Here is a 15,043-nt window from a genome sequence, read left to right on the forward strand (position 1 = left end):
CATTGGAAACCATGTCTTTGTGTTCATTAATCATGAATGAACTGGAATTACCACTATTCATTATGTTTTTTGGTTTTGGTGGTGTTAAAAAGCATGCTGCTTATTATTTTTTATGATAAAGGAGTGCAAAGTTAGAATCAGCACCAGGACTTGAAAGAGCTGTCTTACCATAACATTTTCCCATTAGCAGCGCTCTACTCAGATCAAGTGTTAACAGTGTCTGCAGTTTGACTTGTAGGAATGTGCACAAAAAGATCCTTCTCATGGACTTGTAACCATTTTTGTAGAAAGGGCTCACAGAGGCCTCTCTCCATGCTTAAGAGATTTCCAGATGGTGAGGGAAGAACCAGGCAGAGAGGTAGAGGAAAACAACGCTTCATATTCTCTTACCCCATGGGAAATCTCCAGGAAAGTTGGGGTGGTTTCAGGTGGCATCGTGCTGCTGTGGGGCTAGCCAGCCACCCAGGAAAACCCAGGGGGCTCTGGGGTGCACAGCTCCGGTGGCCTCAGACTCTCACAGCTGGCTGTCCCAGGGGCCAGAGCCACAAGAGGCTGCAGTGTCCACCCAGTCTTCTGAGGAGACACTAGATTTGGACATGGCTCCTCTTTACGTCATGGGTGTCTGATATCCTCATCTCAGCAAATAAAGCATGACCTGAATGCACACAGACGTCTCAGGAGGCATGTAAAAAGGATTCAACATTAACAAAGTAGATGAAGAACGGAAAATTTCAGCATTTCATATTGACTCTGGTTATTCTTTTGAGGTCAGAGTCAGTTTTTAAACAGATGAAAGAAATCACTTCCACCAGAGAGGCTGAGGTGGGCTGCAGAATTTAGACAGAGTATAATAAGCCTCACCATGAACTCTGATTAAGTAAATATTGGTGAAAATCTGTGTATATTATATTTAAAACAGAAACTTTAAAAAAGTATTAATAAACATATAAAATGAAATGTTCAGCACAGTTTCTCTACAGTTTTCCTTCAAAATTCTCTGTAATTTATATGCAGTTATTGATGATATATACTATTTCAGATCATGTAAGACTAATCTTCAAGGCCTAATGTCACAATATTAATTCCTTAGTCTAATTATGATTTTATCTTACTCTGATTCTTCTGTGCAACATATCTTGTGTAGCCATGTCATATCCAAGAAAAGTAAGTGGCATTAATTTCCAAATCACAATACTATTTTATGTTCAGTTTGCACAACAGATTCAGGGTACATAAAAGCACGACGAAAGCAAAGAGTTAAAACTTGGAAAGATCTACAAGAAGGGAAAAAGAAAAAAAATCTGTTTCAGTCTGTTTCTTATGTCTATGTTTCTACAGCAGGGCACCGATACACTCCCCATACACTCATTTTTCTAACACCTTTTTCTCAGTCCAAAACCAAAATGTTTAATCTTTTTTTTTTTCTCCTAGGAAAGAAGATGTGTGAAATCTTTCTTCCTGAAATCCAGTATATACTCCTTAGGTGAAATACTTTTAAGCTCAACGTACAGCTAATTGTTAAATGACTATGGTTAAAATAGTTGCATATAAATAAAATTTTGCTTAGTAAATACTGTGACATATAAGCTAGCAATTGAAGACTGTAAAAATCTTTTAATTCAAAGCCAAATTCAAATCCATTTTAATATTCATTTATTTAAATAAAAAGTTATTTATGTTGTAAATTAGGTAATCTTTGATAACCAGCTATGGCCCTGGTTATGCAAAGATTTAAGGAAATAATCAGCTGTAAGCACACAAATAATTCCTATTTGCATACTTAAATTCAAGCATATTCTTAAGCCTTTTCAAGCTTGTTCCCTACAGATGTTGCACATTCAGCTAAGTCTGAATCAACCAGATTTCCATATGCATGTAGCATATTATTTTCCAATGAAAATGTTCCATTTCTTCTTCTAGTTGCTTTTGATGTTTATGATGTACATTAAATTACTTTTCTGAATATGCAGTAATGAGTAAGTCTTCTGCCTTTGGCATTTCTTTCTTGTAGTTTGCCTCTGGAGTCATATTTAACAGAGAATGCTTTATCAGAAAAGATGTTTGTTTTTTCCTAAATTATACCCATTAGCTTGAAATGGTATTTGCAAATTATAATAAAGGTTAAGAACTGATATATCTCTCAGAAGCAGAGCTTTAGGTGATTTGGTTTCATTTGCTGTGCCTGGCATTTCTAAGCATTTTTTGCACATTGTTATATTCACCATTTCCAACTGTATCTCTGCTAAATAAATTGTATTCATTTCAAAGTGAACAAAACCATCTATAATAGATATGAGTATAGAAAAATAACCATACCCTAATTATACCGTACCTTTTCCTTTACTGCTATACATGCAAGTAAATATACACATAAATATACAGGAAAAATTACATGTCATTGTTTTAGTGGGAAAGATAGGTTTTCTTGCCTGCTGTAAGGAAAAGCCATCCAGAGGGACCTAGACAGGCTTGAGAGGTGGGCCTGTGTGAACCTCATGAAGTTCAACAAGGCCAAAGGCAAGGTGCTGCACATGGGTCAGGGCCCTCCCAAGCACAAACACAGGCTGGGCAGAGAACGGATCGAGAGCAGCCCTGAAGAGAAGGACTTGGGGTGTTGGTTGATGAGAAGCTCAACACGACCCAGCAATGTGCACTTGCAGCCCAGAAAGCCGACCGTATCCTGGGCTGCATCAAGAGAAGCAACCAGCAGATCAAGGGACATGAGTCTGCCCTCTACTCTGCTCTCATGAGACCTCACCTGGAGTACTGCATCCAGCTCTGGGGATGGATAAGAAGGACATGGACCTGTTGGAGTGAGTCCAGAGGAGGGCCACGGAGATGACCAGAGGGCTGGAGCACCTCTCCTATGAAGACAGGCTGAGAGAGTTGGGGTTGTTCAGCCTGGAGAAGAGAAGGCTCTGGGGAGACCTTACAGGAACCTTCCAGTACCCGAAGGGGGCCTACAAGAAAGCTGGAGAGCGACTTTTTACGAGGGCATGTAGTGATAGGACAAGGGGTAATGGCTTTAATCTGAAAGAGAGTAGATTTAGATTAGATTTTAGGAAGAAATTCTTCACCGTGAGGGTGGTGAGGCACTGGAACAGGTTGCCCAGAGAAGTTGTGGATGCCCCAACCCTTTAAGTGTTCAAGGCCAGGTTGGACGGGGCTTTGAGCAACCTGGAAGGTGTCCCTGCCCATGGCAGGGGGGTTGGAACTAGATGATCTTTAAGGTTCCTTCCAACCCAAACCATTCTGTGATTCTATGATTCTGTAAGTAGCATTTTCTAGTCCAGAGTCTTCTGTTCCATTGAACGTCCACTACGTATGCCTGTTTTACAGCCTCCTAATCATGCGAGATTAGCAGTCATGCAATCACATTAGCACTCCTGCAATCACACCGGTTTGTCAGAAAGTTGGGCTTTATCTGAGAGACAAGTGACTCTTGCAAAATGCCTGACATGTAAGATACACTAACAAAGAAATATTCAGAGAAGCGTCAGTTTGTTTTGACTAACAGGAGAGTATACCTAGAAAATTTTCAGAGGACACCACGTTGGGAGCAGAATGAAGAAAAATCAGTGTGGTTTGGAGCACAGACTTGGGTTAGGTGCTGGGGACAGCCCTCCATCAGGGGGACAAGCCCCGTGCGGGGCCAGAGAGGACGGCTGTGGAGGATTTCCGGCGTAAGGCGAGGAATTTTACAAGGGCAGCAAAGGAACGGAGACAGGCCACCCGCCTCAGCGCGGCCGTGGGGCTTTCTGACGCCCTGCCTGACCTCTCCAGGTCCCCTCCGGCCGTGCGGCGCACGGTTGAGCCTCGCCCGGCGGCGCCCAGGGCGCCGCAGCCGCCCTTCTCGCGAGGGAGCCAGAAAGCGCCGGCGCAGAGGGGCTCTGGGCGAGGGGGGGCCGCGGCCGGCGGGGAGGGAAGCAGAGAGGAGGGAGGAGGCGGTGTCGCCGGCCTCGGCCCGCCCCTCGGCGCCGCTTGGCGGGAAAGGCCGCGCTTTGGCGGGCTCGGAGGAGAGGCGGCCGGCGGGAGGGGGTCAGCCGGGCAGCCGCAACTCACCCTGACCCGCAGGGAGCCGCTCCGGGAGCCTCCGCCCGCCATGCCTGCTGAGGGGGAGCTGCCGAGCGCGGCCGCCGCCGGCCCGGAGCCCGGCGAGCCGCAGTACCTGCAGCAGGTCCGCCACATCCTGCAGCACGGCCACCGTAAGGAGGATCGCACCGGCACTGGCACCATCTCCGTCTTCGGCATGCAGGCGCGGTACAGCCTGAGAGGTCGGCACCGCCGGGACCCGCGGCCCCCGCCCCAGCCCCCTACCCCTGCCCGCTGCGGCTCCAGCGGTCGCCGCCCTGCGCCGGAGGGGCGGGACGCCATCTTCCCCGGCGCTGTCCCGCTCCCGCGCGCAGGGAGCGAGGCCTCCCCCCGCTCAGGGCCGGGGCTCGGGCCCGCTGCGGGGGCCTGTGGAGGCGTTTAGGTCTGTACCGCCGCCTCCTTCGCCCTCTCGCTGCCCGCCAGCCCGCGGCAGCTCGGACCCCTCCTCTCCCTCGGCCCAACAGCCAGGCCTGGTCCAGCCCCATAGCTGTCACCTGCTGAAAAAACGGATAAGATCTTGAGATAGCTTGTCATGGTCCCTCCTACCATTCAAGCATAGTAGGAAGGATGGTTTGTGAAATAGATTTGCCAAAAATTTTATCTTAAGCCGCCACTTTCCATTACGAATGACGACACATAGATCTGTACGCTGCACCTGGCATCCTCATGGCAGAGTTCGTCAAAGTCCCCATAGATAATTCATCGTCCCCCTCTGTCCAGGAAAATAAAAGTCAGGTCTTGTCTTCCTTGATCTGAATATGAGAACTACACATCCTTTTCCAAATTCTTACTTCATAGCCAAACCTCTTGAATGTCAGATGGTGGCATTACCCTCTATGTGGAGAAGAACCTAAGCTGGGTCACGCTGACAAATTGCTGGTCACCTCTGACACTCTGAAGCTCTTTTTCAGATCAGTTTCCACTGCTAACAACGAAGAGGGTATTCTGGAAAGGAGTGCTGGAGGAGCTGCTGTGGTTCATCAAGGTTCAGTGTTTGGATGTCTCCGTGGGTGGTGTGCCTGAGAGTGGTATCAACAGAAAGAACTAGTGTGGAGTGGATTAAGGAATTTGGGGTAACTGCAGATGCTTCTGTTCGTATGACAGAACAGAATAAGTGCAACCACCAAATATTTTGACTACGCGCGGAAGGCCACTATCTTCAAGACATTCTGCATTTTAGTGGAGACTATTGCATTGTTACCAATCAGAAGAGTTCTGTTTCTTTTTAAAGGAAATAGTCTGAAATAGTGAGGGCTTTCGACGATTTGCCTATAACCCACAGTTATAAACCCTAATACAGTCTCTTTTATTAGTTTTTGAATAAGAAATAATAATATGAAGTAAATTGTAGGCAATTTGATGATCTGCTTTTTTATACTGAGATAGCTTTTATTGGTTTGAACAGAAACAAGCAGTGTGGCACCACAGGTGGAGTAAGACTGATGTAAACACTAGGCTTTTTAGTAGCAAAAACCTGAGATCTAATAGAGCTAGGAGCTGTAGTTAGAGTGTTAAAATTCAACTGTAGATCATACATTACGATGTAAGTGTTCCTTTATATGTTGTGACATTGTGCAGGTATGGGAAAGCCTACCTAACCGTTTGCTAGATAGCAGGACTCAAATATACATTCATTTTTTTTAAAGTATCTTTTTTCAAATATAAAAGACTAGACACTCCCCAAAACAGAACACTTTCTATGTTGGATTTTTGAGTGTCCTGATTTGGACATGTTGCAGAACTCAGATTTCTCTGGGTCATTTTGTCATATTTGTCATTTTTGTCATTTTAACTAAAGGATTTTTAAGACCTTAAGCTCATTACAGGTGGCTTGGCAAGGACAATGCCTAGGCTGTAAATTTTTTGTCTACTTTTATCCATCTGTAAAGAAAAATCTTGTTCTTTGCAAATGTGCGTATGAAATGATATACCACAGTTGACCTTGAGACTGTACTGTTTGTGCATTCACAAAGTTAGAAGAATCCTGAGTTAAATAACAGCAGCATGGCGCTTCAAACTTCACCCTAGTATGTTGCGCATAAGTTTTATTCTGTCCGTGTGCAAGAACCTCATCCAGTACATTAATCAGACCATTCATCCTTTATAAGTGGAGAAATACTGTAGACTAGCAAAGCTTAATACAGCTGTTTCGAATCATGTCCTCTGTGTTGGGATCAGGATGTAGACTTCTTAATGTCTGTGTTTTGTAGGGTTCTACAAATGCCAAAGAGCTCTCTGCAAAGGGTGTGAAGATTTGGGATGCTAATGGATCACGTGAGTTCCTGGATAAGCAGGGTTTCAGCACCAGAGAGGAGGGGGATTTGGGACCAGTTTATGGTTTCCAGTGGAGGCACTTTGGAGCCGAATACAAAGATATGCACACAGGTAATCACATACAAATACAATCTTGATTGCTTAGTGAGATGACTATGACACCTCACTTCCAGAATACCAATGCAGGGTCCAAATTTCCATGATACAATTGTGCTGGCAAGAACTGATGTTAGTGCACTACATTCATTGGAGACTGTGGAAGAGAAAGATTTTTCCATTCTGCAGCTGGAACAAAGTAGGATGTATCCATAGCTGATGATGCTGTGGACAGAATAGCTGTAACAAGTTATGATGTGATGCAGTACCTGTTGGTATTATTTTCAGTGGAACTGGTTCATTAAACTTACTCTGAAGTGTCTTGATGGCTCTTTTCTAAGTCATTGAGGGAGAGGATGTACAAAATGTTTAGAGGACTGCCATTAAAAAAAAGACTCAAAAAAATATCGCCTCTATCTGGTTGGTGTGATTTTTAACTCAGAATGACAACATGGTTAATTATATTTTTTTCTGTTGTTTTTCTGTCAATACAGTCTCAAAGTTCACATTAGTTACAGATACCAGACTTAGTATTGGCATGTTGACCACTGGCAGAATACAGTTTTATGCTAACACAAGTGGTGTAAATTATGAACTGACACTTCTAAAAACTTAGGAAAATGTTTTAGCATTCCTGAACTTAAAAGGTCTGAGGCATAACATAGTTTGGAAAAAATGAACAAGATAAATTCCCATAGGTTTCATTAGTAATAGATTTCCTTAAGTCATATTACTAATGGATAGGTAATTAGCTTCAGGGACTAATAAAACCATTTGAAAAGGCTTCTGGCACAGTATTGCTAGCAGAAGAATTCCCTGAGATGCTAATTATGTATTACTACCTTGTTTGCCTACTTGGGTCTCCCTGTAACCATAATTTGGTGTTGCTTTGCAATAAGAGTTGTTAGAATAAATTAGTTACCAGCCATGGTGATTCAGCGGCGTGAGTTGGAACAATGAGTAACAACCAATGACTCTGTTATTCTGGAATCCATTCTCATGTTCAGTTAATTCCAGTGAATTTCTTATATAACTAATATTGAGCCTAAAAATCAGCCTGCGAGCATCATTGGGTAAAATGTCCCATGCTATACATGATTAAAGTTCCCTTCTGGTCCTAAATGCTATGTAAGTTTAGTTTTCATACATAACCTTGTGAGCGCTAGATGGAGGCATTTATTCATCTGTCAAAAACTTTCTCCTTTTGAGCAGGCAAAGAATGCTGGCACCCTATGTTACTGGTCTGGCCTTTTTTTTATTTTTTTTTTTAATTTGAAAAAGGAGCATGGTAGCATGAAAGTTTAACATCTAGAAAGGCATCTTAGTCCAGAAATGCAATGACCAAATTACTTTAAATACCATGAATGAATAGATGGTAATACCTTGCCCATTCCAGTTCAGTTTTTGTCCTATTTAGGTAACAAGTCATTGTGAATGATAAAGTAACATGCTTTGTCCAATCAATTTTTTTGTATTGCAACTTTTGTTTCCTGGGATGTAGTCTTTATGCAGACTTCTTACTTGGTCTTAAAAAATGTCTAGTTGTTGAGGCTTGGAATAAAATGTTATACATAGGAATGGTCCTATTTCAGTGGGTGCTAAAGATACTCAGAGCACACAAAAGAGATGGAGGGACATACGAAAATACCATCATGAGAATTTCACAAGCCTTAGAGCACCCTAAGAAAGACCAAGATTAGCCTGCATTTGGAGGGTGCCAGCTGATAAATTTAATCACTTTCAAAGTTACAATAAAGTCTTCAGCATCACTGTTCAGTGGGGTGTGGTCTGGGCTTTAAAATAACATCATGAATCTATCTGGTTTAGATCTTATTTGGTATCTTTCTTAGATTACTCCAACCAAGGAGTTGATCAGTTGCAAAAAGTGATTGAAATGATCAAAACCAATCCAGATGACAGAAGAATCATTATGTGTGCTTGGAATCCCAAAGGTATTGAACAGCAGACTTAAAGTGAATGCAGTTGCACGTATGCTAAACTATGTTCCAGTCCTGTGTCAACAGTCCGTTCCATTTGGTGTCCTTGCTTATGCTTTATGAAACTACCAGGAATGCAGTAAAAATGGCCAGGGGTTATAAGCTTCGTTCTCCTTCTACTTAATTCTTATGTTCAGACCTCAGAAATTTTGAACCATTGCTTCAAAGTTTTTCTCTCCGGGTTGAAGTGAGGGATATACCTGGGTACCAGTGTCTTTGACATACAGTCTCTGTGCAAAGACAGCAATTCTTATTTTTAAAAAGTTAAAAAAACAAAACCAAAAAAGAGTATACCGAAGCAGTGTGTCTAGTTTTTAGCCGTATAATAAATTGTAAACTTACCAAAAAACTTAAAACTAGAGACCAAAAATACTGTTTGTGTTGTAATCACCTCCTTGAACATAGGTGGTCTAGGTATCCATTCACTCTGTAGGACTACTTCTAAATAAGAGCTAGTGCCAGAGAATGTTCAACTTCAGCAGCAGTAGATCTGTGCAGAAAAAAAAAATCACCCAGCATTTTCCACCTGTATCTTTGAAAGGGGTTGCCACATGCTGTTGCAGTTATTTTTAAGGTTAAACATTCTCAGATATCACAAGATACCTGGTTAAAGTTTTCCTTACCTAGCTGTAAATCCGCTATCTGCACTTTCAAGTGTAGATAAACGCTCAAAAGATCTTTTGTTTTCTGATTATTTTTTTTTTAATTGATCATTACTTTTGTATCTCAACAAGCAGTAAAGGCACATTGCAATGGGAAGAGAGTAAGATGAAGCAGTTGGAAGTTGCTTTAGGGTACGTGGTTAATTTTACTCTTAATGTCTTCCTTTAGGGAAATCAGCTGTCTCACTGTGGTGAGTAAAACTAAACTGCTGTGCAGCATTATGGTATAAATCTGTTCTGTGGAATATCTGTTACGACTTTTCTGGTCATACAGCCTAGGAGACAGCTTGTCATGACCCAGACTTAATTGCTGAGGCAGCAGGTGCTTTTAAACAAGAAAAGAAGCAACAGAATGATAGTGCAGTTGGATTTTTGCTCTCTACTGTATCTCATTAAATGCTTGTTCAGGTTTTGCATCTTCTACATTTATAACACACTAATGCTCTTATGATTCCCCCCCCCTTCCTGTGCTGCAATTCCTAGATATTTCTCTGATGGCTTTGCCTCCATGCCATGCCCTTTGCCAGTTCTATGTCCTAAATGGTGAATTGTCTTGCCAACTCTATCAGAGGTCTGGAGATATGGGACTAGGAGTGCCTTTCAATATTGCCAGCTATTCACTGCTCACATACATGATTGCCCATGTCACAGGGCTAAAGGTAGGCTACTTAATCATTTTACTTAATCTTGTCTGAGAAGTGAGGGACTAAAAGATAAGACTCTTCATGTCATGTCCAGAAAAAACTGGAATGAACATACTGTTCAAAATCTTGCTGAAATACGTGTAAGAAAGGGTGCCATGTGAATTGTGTCTGGTCTGTATGGGCAGTTAGGATCAGCAATGTAAGAATTCTTAAATTCAAGTCAGACAGAAGATCCTCCAGGTCTTTTTAACTGAACGTGTCAAAACTGACCTGTTGCACTACTGCTTCTTAGAAATCTGAACTGAGAACTTGTACTTATGGGATAATAATATAAAGTGATTAAATTTTGTAGCATGTGATTTTTTATTGGAAGCAAACAGTAGCTCAGCGGTTGCTGTCAAGGTTCCAGTTTGGATATTCTGCACACCTAACTTCCAGCTATAATTTCAGTTGGGTTATTTTTTTCATTTCCTACTGTAGATGATTATGTAGAGTGGTAGTACATGCTCAAATAGCTACTGCCCTGACTCCAGAGCTGTATTTTGTAATTTGGCAGAGTAATTTAAATGCACCACAATCTTGTACAAGTGAACCCCCTTTTCTTTAGAGCATGTAAAAAATTATACTAGCCAAGGGCATTTGGGCCTGATCCTCCTGCTACCAGCAATATGAAGTGGAACTTAAAATAGGGAAGTAGGGAAGAATTGGACTTCACAGCAATTGCAGACATACTTAAGAAATTAGGCCAAGGGACTAGAAAAAGTGAAGTTTAACATTATGTCCATAAAGCAACTGTTGACTCTCAGCCACTACCTCTCACAGCTTTGGTGTTTTTTAGCATAATGTATCCAAGCGCCGAGCTACATTGGTCAGAGGCCAGTAATATGGCTCATAAAACTTACCTAAGTTAAATCAGATTGCTCAGGGGCTGCTAAGTCACAGAACTTTCAAGCTTGCAAAACCCATCTGGATGCCTGATAAGTGCTTTGGGGTTTAGCCTGTGACTGACACCTCCACTGCCACAAACTACATTGTTTAGTAGTGACTAAGGCAACTAGTTTGAAACCAGCTTTGCAAGTCCTACTTATTAGAAGTGAGCTGGATGTCACTGCCCCATCTGTTTCTGTCTTGGTGAGCAGATCAGTAATGCTCCATTCATTTACCAAAGCTATTATCCTAGCAGGATTTCAAAGATAAATGTTTTGGTAAGCTAGTGGAAATTTCATTATATTTTTCATTAATTATGCATTAGTCTGGGAAGATAGTGTTCTTCAAAGCTTGCAAGGATGTCTTGATAATCAAATCCAGTACAGAAGCTGCAATTCCACACTAGATGTAAGATGCTAAGAATCAATACTGTAAGCGTTTTAAGTTTTGCTTTCTTGAAACCTGACTATTTGAAAACCACATGTATTCTCCTTTCTCTTCAGCCTGGAGAGTTCATACACACATTAGGAGATGCTCACATATATCTGAATCATGTGGAACCTCTAAAAGTTCAAGTAAGTACTTATTCTGTATTCTTGTATCCTTTTATCTTCCACAGTGCTTATCCAATACAAAGTTATCTTCGTATTATAGATATAATTTTGCAGATATTAATTTGTGTGGCTTTTCTTCTCATTTCTACCCTAATAATTGTAATACCTTTAACCTCTATTCAACTCAGGTCGCAAACAGAAATACAATACGAGCATGATTGAAATGTACATCACTGTACTGTTCTAGAACCAAGTTAGAGATCCAGAATCTGTACCCCTATTTTTGACTTCATCATTCCAAAACCTTAGAAAACTATTCCACCTAATACAGATAAACACAAAATAAAATGTCTTTGTAGTATATCAGAAAAGGATAACTTACCAATTCACGAGAGTTAATCAGTATTACTGTTTAGCTGAATAAGGCTATATTTTCTTCAGGAAGTAATTTGTTGCAGTAGAAGCAAATCAGAATTTTATTTGATTAGACTAAGCTCAGACTGAATGTCCTCACTATTCGTATGGTTCAAAACCATCCAGACAGCTACTTACTGGTTTGGACCTGAATGTTCTTGTGAGAAACTGCAGCACATCTGATGCACATCGGGCTCAGAATTTCCAATGTTGTTTCCTCTGGAAGGAATCTAATTTGTAACCACCAGAATTGCTCTGAAAACTGAAAATGCTTGCAGTGCATTTGGACGATCAGGGAATCCACTTTAAAATTATGCTACTGCTCCCTATCAAAATATTAAAGTAGATTTCACCTAACTGGATTGTAATTTGGGGGTTTTTTTGAGTATAAGTCTTCTTGGGGAGGAGGGAAGATCTACATGGTGTAATCTGAATTGAGATTAATGAGATCTAATTTATAACACAAAATCTCCGCCTTCAAGTATTAGCTTTATACAATAAGCTTGCTTTTATTTCAGCTTCAGAGGGAGCCAAGACCTTTCCCCAAACTCAGAATTCTTCGTAAGGTTGAAGACATTAGTGACTTTAAGGCAGAAGACTTTCAGATTGAAGATTATAATCCTCATCCACCTATTAAAATGGAGATGGCTGTTTAATGCTATAAACCAGTTTCTATTAAAGTAGAAATGTACCTAAGCTACTTAGCTTTCTCTGTGCTTAAAGTTATGGGGTTTTTATATACTTCAAAGGATATATATTTTATTATTGAAAAAGAAACAGGCACTAGTAGACTGGTACTGCTTTCAGTACTAAACTGTAGTTGTACGGAACAGATGATTATTTATTCCTGCTGTACTATGCAGATGCTAACCCAGTTTTAAGTTGTTAGTAAGATGATAGTTTTCTACATGTTTCAGTTACTAATGGCAATTTCTGTTACCATTCAGTTACTATGTGTGAGTAGCACTCACGAACATGCTTTATTTAGTACTGAAAATAAGAACTTTTATGTATGATAGAGGGTTCCTTCAAGGTTGTAGAAGTTTAAATATGTTCTAAAGAGTATATGTTTAATAAAGCTTTTTTTAAAAAAAAATCTTCTGGAAGGGATGATGCATATTTAATTTTAGTATGTTTGTTTATAGTTAGTAGTAAATAAGAGTTGGAAAGCCAAGGTAAATTCTGTTTTACTTTAGCAAGGAAAAATGAACTCAAACTTCTCATGGTCTTCATAGATGAACCAGCAGAAAGACAGAAGTTCTTAATGGAGCCTTGTCTGAAATGCAATCTCTGCATAACATCTCTGTATCAGCATTTTTTTTTTGTTCCCCAGCGCTACCTGAATGATGAATTTTATGCAAATCAAACAGAGCTGTAGTTAAACAGAGGATACCAGATAGTGTTAGAAATAATCTGTCTGTCATTTAAAACCAGATCCCACAAATGTGTGAACTAATTTCGCAGCCTGGAGCAGTAAAAGTTAGAGATAGTAGTATTTGTAGGATTGGACCTTATTAATTAAATCTTAGCAGAATTTAGCTTTCACTTCTTCTTACCCTTGCAACTTCTGCGGTAACTTCAGTCCTTATAAAATTCCTCTTCAGGAATTAAATTGTGACTAGATCTACGGTTAATATTCAGACATAGCATATTCAATACATATTTGAACACATGGAGAAATGCATAGTAATTTTTTGATTAATTTTTAAAGTCAGTTAAACTGGTAAATACCATTGTAAAATTGTACAATTTGAGATAATTCTAAGAATTTAATAATCAGTGTGCTTTGATTCCATTCATTCAGTGGCCTGCGTAGGAGGACTGTTGCATCTTTCTTAAACCAAACTGATCATAACTTTCAAAAGCGTATTTTGCATCAAAATTATTTGCAAATCTCATTATACTGATCTTCAGACTAAATTTTTTGTAGTGCCATGTCACATGCTTAAAAAATAAGTTGTTCTCTTTTCCTGACATTTAGCCCAACACAAGTGCAGAAAAAGGATGTCATTACCTTTTGTAAGTATATCAAATGTAAATAGGCCACTGCTTATTAGAAAGGTTCTCCTCAGTATCTACTGTAGTCCATCTTTCTTGAACAGAGACGATCAGACTACATGCTGTTTCAGCTGAGATCATGTGAGAAACTTGATACATGGAAGGATCAAACCTATCTTTTTCTGAGGCTGCATTAAATGGACGCTCAGTAGCCAATCTGTAGTTAAACACACTTGGGTCTTACCTTCTTTCAAATTACTGAACTCACAGGTAGTAGCAGTATTCTTGCTACTAGACCTGAAAGCCATGTCACATGCTGCTTCTAATAAATTTAATCTCAGCTCTACTAGTCTTATATTTTAAAGTCACCTAGTTTGGATATTCCAGGTGTCATCTGCATTAATAATACCTCCCAGTGGTAGGTTGTCAGCAACTTCTTACCATGTGCATACTTTTATAAGATAAAGATTCTTGAGTGTATTTATAGTCCTCTAAAGTACAAGAAAACGGTTTAGGTTGCAGATTCACTTAACAGTTAGTTCTGCCTGCATTTAGCAAGTTAAGTTCCTTTTGCTGGAAACCATTTCATGTAACACATCAGATAAGGTGGAATCTGCAGGGCATTTTAGCAAGTGTAGCCAGAGGGGATGTGGAACAAAATGTTGGCCTCAGGGCTTGACTAGTGGGATTTAGCAGTCTCAGTGAGGTTGACCAGGACAGGAATACCCAGCCAAGAGACAAATTTAGAATGGTAATCATTTACTTCTTTTAATAAACTAAAGAGGAGGTAGTCCAATCAGAAGGAATATTTTAAAAACCCTTTTAAGTATTACCTTTATGAAACATGACAGATGGTCTATTCTCACATAGGTGCATGGACATACATAGCATGCTTAAACAGACCAATATATATAGCTTTGGAAGAGCTACTGCTTTTCAGTATAGGAATTAACTACAACTTCACTGTTCCCCTTTATCAGCACAATTTGCTACCAATAGCAGTTGCAGGAATGAAGCTTGTACCTTGAAGTTCAAGAAGGCTTATGCTGCTCAAAAGGTTAGAAAGGTAAAAAGCAGACTTTACGCAGCAGACTTTAATGTGAATAAAAGTGAAAATACACATATTTTTAATTAATAGGTATGAGACTTCTATGATTTCAAGCAAAAAATATGACTATTCAAATAATTTAAATAGATAGACTTAAACAGGAGGTATTCAAGGAATTTTGATTTGCAGAATATGAAGACTGTTCATTGCTGCAAAGAAGACTAGTATGACTGCAGGCTAGTATGACCAGCATTTTAGACAAAACGTGGGACATTGTTAGATCCTTTTGGGAAGCTATGAAAGGAATTCCTGGACTTACTTCCTGATGAATAAGCTG

At 40.2% G+C, this 15,043-nt stretch overlaps 1 protein-coding gene across 1 annotated transcript; it reads left to right on the forward strand.

Annotated features, from left to right (window-relative positions):
• Nucleotides 1-4,102: 4,102 nt before the first annotated feature.
• TYMS (thymidylate synthetase) lies at nt 4,103-12,710 on the forward strand. The gene is made up of 7 exons (XM_059815302.1): nt 4,103-4,274; nt 5,004-5,077; nt 6,303-6,477; nt 8,313-8,414; nt 9,605-9,780; nt 11,196-11,267; nt 12,179-12,710. The coding sequence occupies exons 1-7, from the start codon at nt 4,103-4,105 to the stop codon at nt 12,314-12,316; spliced, it is 909 nt and encodes a 302-aa protein (XP_059671285.1). The 3' UTR covers nt 12,317-12,710.
• The last annotated feature ends 2,333 nt before the right edge of the window (nt 12,711-15,043 follow it).

This window comes from Gavia stellata, chromosome 3 (assembly GCF_030936135.1).
Source record: "Gavia stellata isolate bGavSte3 chromosome 3, bGavSte3.hap2, whole genome shotgun sequence".
Classification (NCBI taxonomy): domain Eukaryota; kingdom Metazoa; phylum Chordata; class Aves; order Gaviiformes; family Gaviidae; genus Gavia; species Gavia stellata.

Excerpts from the sequence above, each read along its gene's own strand:
- TYMS (XM_059815302.1), top strand. The coding sequence starts at position 4,103 with ATGCCTGCTGAGGGGGAGCTGCCGAGCGCGGCCGCCGCCGGCCCGGAG. Across the intron at positions 5,078-6,302 it reads AGCTGCTGTGGTTCATCAAG|GGTTCTACAAATGCCAAAGA; the intron begins GTTCAGTGTTTG and ends TGTGTTTTGTAG. Across the intron at positions 6,478-8,312 it reads ATACAAAGATATGCACACAG|ATTACTCCAACCAAGGAGTT; the intron begins GTAATCACATAC and ends TATCTTTCTTAG.